At 36.6% G+C, this 16760-nt stretch overlaps 1 protein-coding gene across 10 annotated transcripts in view; it reads left to right on the plus strand.

The window, feature by feature from the left end:
* PRPF40A (pre-mRNA processing factor 40 homolog A) overlaps positions 1-16760 on the plus strand; it is a 51869-nt gene that overhangs the window by 13817 nt on the left and 21292 nt on the right. For all 10 annotated transcript variants that reach the window (XM_013004980.3, XM_004703818.4, XM_030887936.2 and 7 more), the window contains exons 3-5: positions 11219-11299; positions 12742-12772; positions 14481-14497. In XM_013004980.3, coding sequence (XP_012860434.1) covers positions 11219-11299; positions 12742-12772; positions 14481-14497 — 129 coding nt within the window. The remainder of the gene's footprint in view (positions 1-11218; positions 11300-12741; positions 12773-14480; positions 14498-16760) is intronic.

Raw genomic sequence — 16760 nt, forward strand, 5'->3', positions numbered from 1 at the left:
AGGGGGATGGGAAATGGAGTGTGAGGGGATTTGGGGGACAAACAGTGGAGGCAGAAGCAGGGAGGGAACATTAGATATGTGAATATTATATCAAGAAAACTAGAAGAAAGAAGCCAAACTTGATCAATAGGTGAAGGAGAAAGTTGTTGCGTAAATGATAGATATAGAAATTGTTGAATTGGAGAATGTTTTGATTGATAGATTTTTTTGCATAATTAGAAAAATAATTACATGAATAACAATGAGTACAAGGAAGAATATGTTCTGTAATTGAACGTGGTGATAGTTGTACAACTCTTATGATTACGTTGTATGACATGTGGACAAGGTGCTAATAAAACTTTAAAGAATTGAAAAGAAAAAAAGGCTAAGATGACCTTTTAAGGTCCTTAATTTTTTATGACTTAAGGGAACATCCCATTGTATGTGGTTTTCTTAATTATATTTATAGCTTATATTTTATAAAGTGATATAGTTCATTATCATTCTATATTTTTGCAAGTGAGTTTTCCTTTTGTGTTTTCTGTACTTCCATATTGGAAGCTTGAAAATGAATCCGAGATAATGACTTGGGCACCACTAAATAATTTCAGTTTTTTGTCATTTTCACATACTTTTTTTTTCAATTTTAAATATTTTAGGGAATTAGATTTTAGTGTGTAATTCCCTGTTGAAAATAGTTATAATCGTACCACCATGTTTCTTTGTAACTTTGAGAGCTTCATATTACCTGTTGGATTTGATCATCTTGACTTGATATGTGGATTGGCTGGATATTATGTCCAGGTTATGGATGAGAATCGTATTGCTCAGACTTAGTAAACTGTACGATGACATTGTAGAGCCCCCACCAAAAAGTAATACTTAAACCGGCACTGACTATATTACATGTACTTATACTTGTTAATAAAGATGAATTTTAAATATTTACCTTACGTTTTTAAAACTAGGGTACTCATATAAGAAGTAGAATAGATGAGGACTGGGTCAGCATAAGAGATGAAAGAGAGCCCCAAACCAAACGTGTAACTGTTGATTCTGATTTGTAGCTATCATGTAGGACAGAATAGAACTGCCCCACAGGGTTTCCAAGGCTGGAAATATTATTTGTGGAAGCAGACTGCCATGTCTTTCTCCCACAGAGCTGCTGGTAAGTTCAAACTTTGGGCTTTTCCAGTTAGCAGCATTTCGCCACTGTGCCATGGGCTTCTTTTGAAGGAGAGAGGTGGTAATGTAGTTATCCTTTATTGAGCGCTCTTGTAAGTTCCTGCCAGGTACAGGCCATTTGATCCTTAAAATGATCCTATCAGATGGGTACTATTTTCTTTGCTTTATAGATGAGGAAATTGAGATAGCTCTAAGAATAGCCCCAAATCACATCGTTGGTAAATAGTTGTGCAGGAATAGGAATCTTGGCAGTTTGACACAAAGCCATTGCCATGAAATCCAATTTTGCATTATGGGCATACGGTGTAGAGTAGATCTGTACTCCATAGATTTTCAATGAATGGATTTTCAGAAGTAGATCTCCAGGTTTTTGGATGTTTGCTGCGGTTTCTTGTCATTTTCAGTTTAACATGATCAAATTTAGGTCTTGAAAGCTTCTTGTCTGTATTTTTTAGTGTGTTCCAACCTTAGAGGTTTATCTTCTAACATTATGTCAGAAACTACTGCAGCTTTTGTCAGCCCTGGTGGTACTGTTGGGTAACTGTTAGGCTGCTGATCTCAAGGTCATTAGTTCACGCTCAACCACCAGAGCAGAGAATAGTTTGGAATTGCCTGTTAACATAAATTTATATGGTCTTTGAAACCCTGTATGGGGCAACTATGAATTAGAATTGACTTAGAACAGTAGATTTGGTTTGGGGGTCTATTTTTAAGGTTCTTCAACCATTGACTTTACCATTAAAAGCCCAACATTTAGCCACTGCCACCATAGGCCAGTAGCAGTGGATTTGTTGCTTGATTTTATTTTTCAGTTAAGGTTTTCAGTAGTAGCAGTTTTTCCCCTGAAGTAAATCACCAGATCCTTTATCCTAGTCTGCCCTCATCTAGAATCTCTGCTGAAACCTGCCCATCATGATGACTGCTGCCATTTGAAATACTAGTGGCATAGCTTTCAACATCACAGTAATAACAGGCTGCTGCAGTATGACAAACTGACAAATGAGTGGTGGCCACTAATGAAGAAATTGCAGATTTTCATCAACTTCTGTGGTATGAAGTTGATGAAACATACAGTCCAGATGTATTAATAGATGTATTGATAAATGTGGATGATGGAAATTCAAAAGTTAGGAACAAGAAGTAGTATCAGTCATTGATTTGGTCATTAAATTATTTTGATGCTTAAATGATGCTGGATATCACATGATAGAGTTTTGCAAGACCAGTGATTTCACCCATTCCGAGTTTGTTTATCCATATAAATGGTGATTATACACAGTGGACCTTACCTATTGAATACACAAGAATCAAATTGGTCACATTAGCATTAGTCAAAACAAGGCCAGGAGGCCAACAGAACGGACCAATTATTCATGTGGGAGTCATAAGTTGAAGCTGAAAAAGTGAAACAAGTTGACTAGAGCCAAAATAAGCCCTTGGTGGTTTCCCGCCTGAATTTTGAGAACATTGGAAGAATAAATTTGATGCATTGAAGACTGCGAATAAATGCCAGATAAGCTGTATAAAGACATGAGGATATCACACATGAATAAAGCACTCAATCATTTAAAAAGACAAGTGGGGGAAATGGCTAAATGAATGTTAGAAGAGGCTCTGAGCTTTGTTGACATAAACAAATTGAACAGATTTCAAAGGATGACTCAAAAAAGCAAAGAATTATTAGAGGCTAGCACAATAAATATTTTTTTAATTGGCAATTGAAGTCATACTAGGTGGTAAGTTCCAAACTTGCCTGCTGCCCCCGCTTCAGAAAAAAGTTACTCAGTGTCCCTCAGGCAGGCAGTCATAAACTTGAAGTGTACCCCTTAATCCAGGACAAAATGTAGATAACTACTTTTGCAGCCCCACACCACCACCACCCAGATCACTCTAGTGTCTACCACTTATGTTTAGGAAACACTGCTCTAGATGAAGAGGCGACTAAATTTAAATGGTTTTCTCAAAATGCAGCCAACTTCTTTCGGATACCTTAAACCTAACTCAGAATTCAAATATTTAATATTGCTTAGCGTGTAATTTCTACTTGAAAAGATTTATTTTTGCATTTATTCACAAATATATTGGTGTGTGAGATAACTTAAGATTTTATAATATTTAGTACAAGGGGGTTTCAAACAATTTGTGGATGAAATTAAACGATAATAGAAGTTTCTCCTGAGCTTTTTAAAGCCTCTTTGTACTTAATGTCTCTAGGTTTCCTCACATTTAAAAAGGCAAGAATCAAACTTAAGGGCATCAATTTGCAATCCATTAATATAACAAGAATTGTTTTTTAAAATAACCAAATTTACTAGTTTTTTTTTTCCTGTAAGATGATTTTCTATGTGGCTTGCTAAAGGTTAGATTGTGATTTCTTCATGGCAGAAAAGGCTTTGGGAAATATTTTGAAAGAAAGCCATCTAAAGTGGCCACATGCAGGTCTCTGGTTTTGTGTTCTCTTCAGATCATAGTAAATTGGAATACCTTGGTTTACATTTTATACAACACACTGCCTGTAGCATTGATACTACTTCTATTCATCTTATTTTCCATTTTGGACAACTGGAATGAAAATAGTGCTTGTTTATATGAAGATAAAAAGTATTGCTACAAAATCATAGAGACCTTTACTACCCTGTTTCCCCGAAAATAAGACAGTGTCTTACATTAATTTTTGCTCCAAAAGATGCGCTAGGTCTTATTTTCAGGGGATGTCTTATTTTCCCATGAAGAAGAGTACGATACACATTTATTGTTTATTGTTTTATTAAAAGAGACCTTGCACTTCCGGTCTGATCAGGCTGCGCTGCAGCCAACAGTGAGCTGCGCAGCGGCGCCCGCCATTACGGTCCAGAGTTACGGTAGCTTTGGGGAGGTCTTATTTTCGGGGGGATGCCTTATATTTCAGCGAGAGGCAAAACTGCAAGGAGGTCTTTTCGGAGGATGTCTTACTTTCAGGGAAACAGGGTAAGCAAAAGTACTAAAATGTCATGGTTGTATTTCTCAACATCTAAAGCAGCGGTTCTCAATCTGTGGGTCATGACCCTTCGGGGGGTAGAACGACTCTCACAGGGGTCGCCTAATTCATAAACTAGTTATGAAGTAGCAACGAAAATAATTTTATGGTTGGGGGGGTCATCACCACAACATGAGGAACTGTATTATGGCATTAGGAAGGTTGAGAACCACTGATCTAACGCAGTGTATCAGAATTCTCACCCTTCCCCCATAGAATTCTGCTCCAGTTTACACTGTCAAATCATGTCCCTTTTAATTGTTAAGTTTGGGGATCAATCAAAAGGCCTAAAGGGGCAAAATCACTGCTGTTGGGTGGATGAGAGGTTTCTCACAAAAAATTGTGTAGGGCAACCCTTGCTATTCACAGCAGGTGTTTTGCCCTGATGAGAAAACTTCTTGGTGTTGCTTTCCTGGCCCTTTTCTCCCCGTTGAAGGTTTCAATTTTGTTAAAACTTCTAGCCTTACTAATTGCTTTGTGTCCTTCAAGAAACTATCCAAAAAGAAAAATCAAGATTACTCTTTAAAACGCCAGAATACCTTCTGAGCTCACAACTCTACCTTGAATTTAACAAGTCCAGCAGCTAACCTCAGAAGCCACTGTTTTAATTGGACCCTGCTCTCTCAAACCTTTTGGACAACCCAAGATTCATCGCTGGTTATTCTTTGTTCCATAAGGCCATTTTCATTAAAATTGATTTTGCTTAAAAGATTTTCTCTTTGAGGTCACAAGTCTGTATGCAATCTTCTCAGCATTTACTGAGCCAAAAGTTGGCTTGAAGCAAAGATGATCACTTAAAATAGGAAATGGCAAGCCATGTGAGATCCAGCTTCGGCAGCTTCTGCCTCGGTGGTGATTCTATAATATTCTTTCTCAGGTTTCTGAATGCCAGTCAGTTTCTTCAGGGTTGGAAGTATATGAGTTACTCTTGGCTCATCTCCGAGGTCTTCCTGACTTTCCTTAAAATGCTTCCTCGATCTAAAAACTGCTTTGTGGGGGCAGCATTCTCATTCAACTTATTGAAGTTTCAGTCATTTTTGCAAACACAATGACTTGTCTACTACCATCCACTGATCTGAGACATAAACATAGGGTTTTTGTTTTGTTTTTAATAGACCTATGTATGCATGAACAGGAACCTTGCAGTAATACATTATTTTACAATTAACATTTTTGTGATTTTTTAAAATTTATATTTTTATTTTATTAGGGGCTCATACAACTCTTATCACAATCCATACATACATCAATTGTGTAAAGCACATTTGTACATTCATTGCCCTCATCGTTCTCAAAACATTTCCTCTTCACTTAAGCCCCTGGCATCAGGTCCTCATTTTTTCCCCTCCCTCCCTGCTCCCTCCTCCCTCATGAGCCCTTGATAAATTATAAATTTTTATTTTGTCATATCTTGCCCTGTCCGATATCTCCCTTCACCCACTTTTCTGTTGTCCGGCCCCCTGGGTTTGTTAACACCACTTCCTTTCCCCCCACCTCCCCCTCTCCCATGTCCCTCCCCGAACTGTTAGTCCACTTGTTTTCTCCTCCAGATTGTTCAGCCTACCTTATTTAAACAGACCTGCAGAGATAATAACATGCACAAAAACAAGACAGAGCAAAACCAAGCAACAATATACAACAAAACAACAACAAATTACTGACAAAGAACAAAACAAAAGACAACAAGAAAGAAAAAGCTTGTAGTTAGTTCAAGGATCATTTGCTGGCCTTTAGGAGTGTTTTCCAGTCCAGTCTGTTGGGGCACCACGCCCTGGCCCCAAAGCCCACCTTCAGCATTCCCTGGGGACCTTGCCGCTCCATTCCCTTGCTGCACCACCACCCACCACCCCCAGTGCTTTGCCTCGGTGTGGTGGAATTGGTGGGATCAGATTGGGCGCAATTCCCACACTGTGTCTCCAGTGCTGCCCCTGCAGGGCCATCGGTCAGTGAGGGGCGTCATGTCTCATAGTGGGGCCGGCCATGTGGTCCTCTGTGGACTGGCTGCTCTAATTGGGATCATCGTCCTCAAGGCTTGGTAGGCAGTAATACATTTTGAGTTGCCCTCATGGAACTTTAAATAAAAACTTTCCAAATAGGATCCTGGGAATGACTGGTTGTTTCATACTTTTCATTACCTTGCTTTATAATTCTTCACACTGGTGATTTTTTTTTTTGAGCAATTTAGTTTTATGATATTTATCTTTAAAAGACTGAATTTAAAAATGGGCTGTAATTTTGCACATATAATTCACTAGTTATGTATTTTCTGTATTGTGTAACCTACCACCCCTAATACACGCTATTTCCATAAGTAAGCATACCATATTAATGCATAACCCAATGCATAACCAACTACGCTATCATACTAATGTTATTTTTGCATGCTGCTGACTATGATGTTTTTCTTTTCATTTTGTCTCATGGATTTAATGTTAAATCTTTGTCTTGGTACCTGCTGGTGCAGAGGTTTGGTTCCCAGCAACAGACCCTCATTATCCAACCCAGGAGTTTTTTGTTTTTGTTTTTTTAAGAACATAAAAAAAGAAATGAGGTGAACATTTGCATTTAAACAATAGTCAATAACCTTTAATGCTTACATGTGCTCCTTGTATAATATATACACAATGAACATAATTACAGTGAACCCTCGTTTATCGCGGTTAATCAGTTCTAGGCCCTACCGTGATAAATGAAAGTCCGTGAAGTAGGATTCCTTATTTGTAAATCAAATATTTTCGTAGTTAGAGCATAGAGGACATGAAAAAACACCCTTTAGTCACCATTACACTCGTATTACCCAATTTATTAAACGAAAAAGGGAAAATGCAGTAAAACATTTTGGACATTACAATTATCATTTATTATTTATTATATTATGAAGTACAATGGATGGAGCGAACGGAAAACTCATTCAAGTCGAAATGGCGTGCAACCTCCACGATTTTCTTGCCATCTTTCATCAAAAAAAAAAACTTTACCTTTTCCTGGATGGTGAGCATCTTCCTCTGGTGCTTATTTTTATTATCAGAAGGCTTAGAAGAAGCAGCTCATTTAGGAGCCATCATAGGGCTTAGATAAAATTTCTTAAAAATCGCAAACAATTACAGTACACTGTACAAAAGCAAAAATGCATCTGATACGTAGCTCCGATACATAGCGATGCAGACAGAAGCGTGTACAGTATGAGCCAATCAGTGGCAGTAATGACAGAGCATGCGCTGTTACGCAAAAACCGCGATAGAGTGAAGCCACGGACGTCGAAGCGCGAAGTGGCGAGGGTTCACTGTGCATTTATGCACAAACTAAATACTGGGTTTGAAAACCTTATTGCTGTACATATCTATTCCAATGAAGCATAAGCCAAGTACTTCAAAACCAACCCTGGTGGTTTTATAGCAGCTCCTCTCACAGCAGGACTTTTTTTTCCTGCTCTGAAAACTATTTTCTCCAGTGCAGAAGGAAATCTGTTTTTCCTCCCAGAAAGAACTTCATCAGGACAGCAGTCCCAACACAGGAGATAAAGTAGTCTACACACTCTGGGATAGGGAGAAGCCACTCAGGCAGGTGAGACCAGTGCAGTGCAACTCAGTCCTACTGGCTAGCTGCTACACTAAAGCTGTTCAAATCTCTGGGTGCAACAGAGTAGTTGTGAAAGTCATGTGTGCAGAGGGGTGAGACAGATCTTGGAAGGCCCGCTGTCATCACATGTATATGTGTAATGTGTCAGAACTTTTTGCAGAATTTTATTTTTTCTACTTGTAGTATATGTGTATGAGGCTTAATTTACATAGTGAGCTATTCATAGAAAAATTAAAGTGATCTCTAGGAATTATAAATGGTCGTTTATCGAAGTTATCAAATATGATACATCTGAATAGGATATGTCAAAGCATTTATAAAAGTGACGTGTTGAGTATTCCAGACAGTTTTAAGTACTGTTTATACTCGAGTATAAGCCAACCCAAATATCAGCCAAGGCACCTAATTTTACCACAAAAATTGCATTAAAAATGTGCTGGGAAACTCAGCTTATACACAAGTATATACTGTATCAGTAACTGTTCCTTTAAGTCTGGTTCTCAACCTGTGGGTCGCGACCCCTTTGTGGATTGAACGACCCTTTCACAGGGGTTGTCCGTGATTCATAACGGTAGCAAAATTACAGTTATGAAGTAGCAACAAAAATAATTTAATGGTTGGGGGGGTCACCACAACATGAGGAACTGTATAAAACAAAACATGAGGAACTGTATTAAAGGGTCACGGCATTAGGAAGTTTGAGGAACCACTGCTTTAAGGAATTAAAACTTACTTTCCTATTGTTCTAAAAATAAAATTCTACCAGTAACTGTTTTAAGTGGGAGTAGGGTAAACCTAGATCTGTTGTTTTGATAACTGTTTTTTAAAATACTAACTTCAGTGGTGTTCATTCTGACTCATAGTAGTTTCAATACTGTGCACGTTTATGGGCACAGAGAGCCTCACCTTTCTCCCTTAGAAGGAATGGTTGGTTAAACCACTGACCTGGAGTTACCACCCCACAGTTAACCCACAATGGCATCAGGCCTTCTTTAATATCTCTATATGTTCTGTGAAGTGGCACAATAGATTATTTAGACACTGTATGAGCACCTTATTGTGTACAGACAGTCCCCAGATTATAAACAAGTTTTATTCCTTGAATGTATCTTTATGTCAAATTTGTATGTAAATAAGAATTGTTAATATAGTTCCTTTGTCACTTAGTCAAATGCCAGGACAAGATGTGACAAAATAAAATTTATAAATTATCAAGGGCTCATGAGGGACGGGGGAGCGGGGAGGGAGGGGAAAAATGACCTGATGCCGGGGCCTTAAGTGGAGAGGAAATGTTTTGAGAATGATGAGGGCAATGAATGTGCAAGTATGTATGGATTGTGATAAGAGTTGTATGAGCCCCTAATAAAATGATTAAAAAATAATAATAAAAAAGACACTGAAAAAAAAATTAGTCAAATGTTTGTCTTAGTTTGTGCTGTATAATTTGCCTTTCTATTCATAAAAATTAACCCAGATACTCTTAAGACATTTTAATGTAATAAAGAAACTCATATTAAGACATCTTTAACATAATAATGCAAAAGTAATGTTGTGTGCATTGTAAAATATAGGACCCTTGTATCATAAACTGTTACATGTATCTTGAGTTTTCAATGTAATAGGCTATACAGAAGTTGGGGGTCACTGGTGTACAGTTGAATGTTTCTTGATTTATGAAGCACATAATGATTCATGATCTTTTATTAGAATTAGAAAAGAGAATGCATTATGGTTGTACCCTTTCTCCATGCTTGCTTGATTTGTATGCTAAGTAAATAATCCAAGAAGCTGGATTACATGAAAAACACGAAAACATCATAACTGGAAAAAGCCTTTAACCTGTGGTACGTACATGACACAACCTTGCTTGTTGAACATCAGGACTGTACACTTACGTATGGTTTTTACCTCAATGTAAGAAAAAACTGAAAAGATTGAGTTGTAGAGGATTTCAATTTATTTGAATCTACAATCAGCACCCATGGAAACAGCAGTCATAATATCAGTGTATTTTGCATTGAACATTCATGCTTGAATGGGTCTCTTTTTAAAACATTAAAAGACAAAAAATGTCACTGGAAGAATAAGGTGAGCCTGACCAAACCCATTTTCATTTACAGGATGTATTTTAATCTGAAAACTAGACAGTGAGGAAGAATGACTTTAAATTAGGTGTTAACAAATAATAACAAATATGCCATGAATTACAATAAGAACTAACAGATCTAATGAGAAAAGTATAGCCTTAATGGTCTTTAGAAAGGGAGTATTTTGAGATGACTTCTCATATCCTTTGGATATGTTATCAGGGGCGACTGATCTCTGGAGAAGGACATCATGTTTGGTAGAGGGTTGGGGGGAAAGAGAAAGAGAAAGCCCTCAAGGAGATAAATTGGCACAGGATGCCAACAGTGGGCGCAAACATTGTGAGGATTGTGCAGGACTGGGCATTGAGTGATTCTGTTGTACTTGTGGGGTCCCTATAAGGCAGTACTGAATGGCATCTAACAATAGCAGCAATACTTTATTGAAATCTTACCATTGACTAATTGTGGGGTTGCATTTTAATTCATTAACACCATGCTACTTTGTTTAATAGGTCCTTTATTTTGTTTTCTGGAGTTCAATTTCATAGGCAATATAGTATGTGAATATTAAGTGTAATAAGCTTTACTATTTACTTGTTTCTTTTTTAGTCCAGTTGTTCAGGTTGTCCATTCAATTTGAAACTTGATGAACTGGGGTAACTGGCTGCCTTGTTCTGATTACTGAGATTACTGTGTGTAGCTTACATTCCTTCCATTTCACTTTTTCTGTATTTGTTCACTTAAAATCAGTATAGTGGTGTAAAATTATACTGACCTGGGTCTTTTGTATTCTTTGGAAGTCTTCGTTAATCACCATGGTTTTATATTCAGTAGAGAAGATAATAAGTTTGAATGGCAGTCATTGGTAAACTAGATTAATATCCCAAATGACTTGTCTTTCTTCATATATTTGTGTTTAAGTGGTATTTTTTTCCTTATAAGAGCAGATAAAGAATTTATGATTAAAGGGTTGGTGTTTTGTGTGAGAACTTTTTTTTCCAAGTCACTTTGGATTTTATGAACCTTTGGTTTATAGTTTTATAATTTAAAAAATCAATTTCTATAAAGGTTATTCAGCATCAGTGTTAAAGTCAAAGGGGAAAATTGGGAGATGGGAAGGTTGTTTTGCCCCATAATAGGAAATTGTGACTTGATTTAAAAGGAAATTAATATTACTCTTGCATAGTAGTTAAAATAATTTTGACTGAATATTAAAATTATAGCATAAATTTTGAAACGAATAACTGATAAAATAATTTGTTCAGCAAACTTAATATTCAATATTTTTGTCAAATTGCACCTCCTAGCTTTAATAATCAGATTCTTAAAATGATGCTATGACCTTTTCATTTTTTAACTTTTATTTTAGATGCCTGGGATGATGTCTTCAGTAATGCCTGGCATGATGATGTCTCATATGTCTCAGGCTTCTATGCAGCCCGCCTTACCGGTAATCTTATTTTCTGTGATATATGTATTGATTACTCTGATGTGTTTATAATGTGTATACACTATATAGTCAAATTACTTTCTTCAATGCCTTTGGTTGAGCAACTTAATGTGAAATGGAAATAAAGTGTCATGTTCTTTTCCTTTTAGTTCCCATATCTTGAATGATAAAGGGTTTACATTTTTTTCCCTATACTGGTATTCTGTGTACATGTTCAGTTAGTAAATTATTCCACATTAAGCAGAATATTGAGAAAGCTGTTTGTTAGCTAACAGCATTATATTTGCCTGGTAGTATTCTAATCATCTGAAGATAGACATTTACTGAGTACTAATTAGACATAGATGTTCTATCATCTCTAATTAGTATTGATCATAGAATTAGCAATTAGATAGCTACTTGACTGCTAACAGAAAGACTAGTAACCATGCAGCAACTCATAAAGCATTCTGCTCCCATAAAGTTTACAGCATAGGAAGCCCTGCACGGCAGTTCTCCATCACATTAGGTTGATGAATTGGAATCAACTTGAGAGGGCCTCTAACAACACTACCAGTTTTAAATTGATTTCTTAAAATTTTAGAGCAAATTGCTTAGAAAAATCCCTGCTCAGTTTCAACACTTACTCAGTATAGTAATGTATAAACCATTATTTTATTCAGATTAACCTGATTTCTTTATTACTTGATAGACTTGTGACTGAAGTAGTCAATGTAAAATATCCAAAACCCTTAGGGCAAGATATACTTTAAAATGTAGAAATTAAAATGTATGTTACATATACTCTAAATAAATAAGCATTACCTCCAAAAAGAGATTATACAAAAGTAGGATTAAAACATATTGGAATTTTTCTGTGAACTTTTTTGAAGCCCATCCTGTATTAAAATACTTTATGATCTCTTACTACTAGAGTTAGGAATTAGGTGATTTGACTGCTTGGCTTCTAACTAGGATTAGCAATCACCCAGCAACCCGATGGGGATAAGGACTTGCCATTCTGCTCACCGTAACAGCCGATTTACAGCCCAGAAAATCATGCAAGGCAATTTTACTCTATTAACAACCTTGGTGGTATCTCTAGTGGCACCATGGTTAAGAGCTAGGCTGCTAACTGCAGAGCGGATGGTTTGAGCCTACCAGCCACTATGTGAGAGAAAGATGTGGTGGTTTGCTTTCATGACAATTGACCACTTTGAAAACAGTTCCAACACATGTATATGTTTAACACATTTATATTAAAACTTAACTGTATTCACCCTGAGGTGGGGTAAGTGAAGGCTAACAGGGTTTCATGTAAGATAGGTTTGGCCACTGCAACTTAAAAGAGTTATTAGCTTGAAATTTATGCACAGAAGAGATTGATTCACACTACTCTATGAGGATCTTATTTAAAATATAACTTAAAGCAAATATTACTAATGTCATTTTTCTACTTACAGCCAGGAGTAAATAATATGGATGTAGCTGCAGGTACGTATACTTTGTATAATCATATTCATTAGACTTCATTTGTAGAGGACTAAGCATATTATTAAGAGGTAAAAGAATTTGCATGCTGGACTTTTATAGTCAGCAATCTTTGTTTACTTAAGGCAGTGGGAAATACTGGTGTGTTGATAATTGAGTTCTTTAAAATTCATACTTTTAAAATCCAGGTTCTGTGATACAACTTGTTCTGTAGTACACTGTGGCTCTAAATATATATAAATTTTGTAATTAGTTGCCAACATTTAAAATCTGCAGGTTTTGAATAAAGATTGAATTTATCTTGAAAAGTTGGATGATCTAAATATTCAGTGCTTACAGTGGCCCAGCCAATACAGTAAGTCTTCAGAAAATACTTGCTGAGTGAATGAACTCTGGTTGAGTCCATATTTGTAGTTAGTAAGTTAACCATTGTGGGGTAGAAGAACAGCTCTAATACTTGGAGCAACTGTCTCTTGGTGGCCTTCTGGACTACTGTGGTCTTTTTAAGTCACCATTAAAGTGCTTGTTTGACGAGCTTGCCATTTATATACTCATATAGTAGTGCTTCAGTTATCCATAGTGTAGTGTTCTACAGAATTAGTATTTCAATTTTTTTTTTGCTTTGCCCCATGCTTGTGCCAAACTTTACTTGTTTTAACCGTTACTGGTAGAAACATTAAATGTACTGTGCTTTCTGAATATCCATATGGGACATTATTGATATTTTTATATATCATAAATTTCATTATCTACTTAAATTGAAATAATGTTCCAAATGCCTTAACATACTTTTAGCTCATGGACATTTTTAACCCATGGGCATAATTTCTATTACTCTTGATAATCCTGGAGTGTTAATTTTAAATGTTAATTAATTTTGAAGTTCTTTGTCTCAACCTATTTTGATATCAGTATAATGCACTTTCTGTTTTGATACAGTTTTAAGTTGCTAGTTACTAAAGTTTGGGTTAAGTGAGATGAGCACTGGCTGGTTGGTTTTCTCCTTGTGTCTTTTGGGGTTATCTGTAGCATTCTAAAGTGGCACCATCTACGAGAACTTCCTACAGTAATAGAAATGCTCTGTAATCTATCCTGCTCAGTAGTCCAATATACTGTATATACTCGAATATAAGCTGACCCAAATAAAAAATGTGCTGAAAAACTCAGCTTATGCACGAGTATATACGGTAATAGCTATAAGCCACAGAAATTTATTGACTACTTGATACATGAATTGTTATAACTGAGGAATTGAGTTTCTGAATTTTTATTTAAGTGCAATTAATTTAAGTTTGGATTTAAGTAGGGATATACAGTGGCTAATTGTTACTCTTGTAGAGTACCATTCTGGAATCTACCTATTTGAAATTGGCAAAACTCTAATAGGATTCAGGGTGTTATTCTACTCTAGTAACATAACAGGAGAAGGGAAGTTAGACATGGTACACCTATAGCAAGGAGATTAAAAATAAAAGGCAAAGGTGAATATTTATCCTACTAGCTTTATATGAGTTTGGAGATGAAAATTCAAAAGACCCACATAATTGTGAAAATACTTCTATACTGGTATTTGTTGTGGAAAAGAGATAGCACAGAAGTCATCTGGATAATCTCAAGATAAGAATAATAAGGGGGAGGAAGTAATCTAGATTTTTAAAAGTGAAGTGTGATTAATCATAATTTGAATTAAATATTGTGTATTTTCTTCTAGGTACCGCATCTGGTGCAGTAAGTACTCTTCTAACCCTCTGAAATATACTTAATTGTACTTCTTTGATCTGCTTTAAATTATCAGCTAAGCTGAACCTTTTTCCTTTCCTTTCTATGCCAAAGGTTGATTAGTGAAGTCTGATTTTAAGAGAAATTTGGGATAAAGTGAATTCAGTGATTCCATTGTAATTTTAAAATAGATAATCAGGATGTTTAACTGGCACAGATTTTGTAGCACTATATATACCTTTCAAGATTAAAGGCTTTCACATATACGAGGGACTTCAAAAAAGTTTTATGGAAAAATCAGTCATTCGCTTCCATTGAGTCGACTCTGTTAACGATTTTTAGAGGACAGGGTAGAACTCTGCGCTATGGGTTTCTGAGACTGGAACCCTTTATGAAAGTAGAAAACCTTGTTAGCTATCTTCTGTGGACCTGGTGGTGATTTCATACTTCTGACTATGCAGTTTGCAGCCTAACATGTAACTAACTATACCACCAAGACCCTTTAGTGTAACCCTACTGTGTTTCCCCAAAAGTAAGACATCCCCCGAAAATAAGACCTACACAGTTTTGCCTCTCTGTGAAATATAAAACATCCCCCCAAAATAAGGCCCCCCAAAGCTACCTTGACTCTGGACCGTAGCGGCGCCACTGCACCAGCCCACTGTTGGCCGCTGTGCAGCCTGAGCAGACAGGAAGTGCGAGGTCTCTTTTAATTAAACAATAAATGTGTACCATATTCTTCTGCATGGAAAAATAAGATATCCCCTGAAAATAAGACCTAGCGCATCTTTGGGAGCAAAAAATAATATAAGATACTGTCTTATTTTCAGGGAAACGGGGTAGTTTAAAATAAGCCTTTTTTGCTTGGACCTTTCTTAACACTGTTAAGGCAAATGGGAGGTTTAGACATGATTTCCTTAGGAAAGATTAAGTAATTCAATAGTATTTCACTTATTTCCAGCGCACATACACCTCTACCCTAGCAGCAAACTATTGATTCTTCCACTGATGCTCTTTCTGAGAAAGATCTAAAGATACTATGTTAGGATGTTGGGGAGGATGAGTCTATTACAACTCATACTATTCCTTATGCATCTAGTTCTGTTTCACTAAGGTATAAGACATATTTTTTAATTGTGTCCTTTGCTGTAAGAGCTCCTTATTATGGGTCATGTCAATGCATTCCCCAAAACCCACTGCCGTTAAGTCAATTCTCTCAGATTTTAAATGATAGAGCAGAATTTCCTCAAAGTTTCCTTCCACCCATGCCATTTAGTCAACTCCATCTTAGAGTCACCCTAAAAATGGGCAGATAGCCTCTTCTATCTCCCATCAAGTAGCTAGTGAGTGTAAACCACCAGTGTGTTTGGTGTTTAATAGTCCAGCACTTCACTGACGGTACCAACTAGTCTGTAATAAGTACTGAAGCACAGCTTCTCTACCACAGAGTGATTAATAGGTTAGATCCCTAGATCTGTTCATTAAAAGCTAGTGCTTAATGTATCCCCTACCAGTGTTCCTCTCTCTCTCAGTGGTAGATAATGTTCTTCATTTAAATTGTGCCGCTGTGCTATGGTGTAAAGCAGTAGTTTTTACTGGCTTTTAAATGAGATGGAATATTTTATTGGACATTTTCCTTTTCTCACTGTTGATAATCTTTTGTCTTTTTCTGTTTTACTATTGTTTGCTTTATGTCTTTTTAACCAATTTTAAGAGCTCTCCTACTGTTAAGAGACATTAAACCTTGTGGATTACTGTTGCACCATAGTAGATTACCAGATGGGCTACTAACCACAACGTGGTCAGCAGTTTGAAACCACCAGTTGCTCTGCAGGAGAAAGATGAGGCTTTCCACTCCCTTTGGAATTACAGTCTGACGGGAACATTTCTACCTTGCCATATAGGGTTGCTGTGAGTTGGAATCCACTTGATGGGAATCAATTTGGCTTTTTGGAGTCGTGAGCTGTAGTTTCCCTGGTCTACTATATGTGTGTTTATTATGATAGATCATACCACACACATTTAAAATTTTAATATAGTAAAGTTAGATGATTTTATTATGTCTGAGTTTTTAAAACGTAACTAAAATTTTTTATAAGGAACCTTGGTGGAGTACTGCTTAGATATTGGACTACTAACCTCAAGGTCAGCATTTGAAACCACCATCCTCTCTGGGAGAAAGACAAGGCTTTGTACCCCTGTAAAGAGTTGTGGTCTTACTTCATTCTAGTTGTGCATACTTCATTTTATTAATTTATGCACGGGTAGATCA

The sequence above is a fragment of the Echinops telfairi genome, unplaced genomic scaffold (assembly GCF_000313985.2).
Source record: "Echinops telfairi isolate 266 unplaced genomic scaffold, ASM31398v2 ScPeMD7_4;HRSCAF=17, whole genome shotgun sequence".
In the NCBI taxonomy this organism is placed as follows: domain Eukaryota; kingdom Metazoa; phylum Chordata; class Mammalia; order Afrosoricida; family Tenrecidae; genus Echinops; species Echinops telfairi.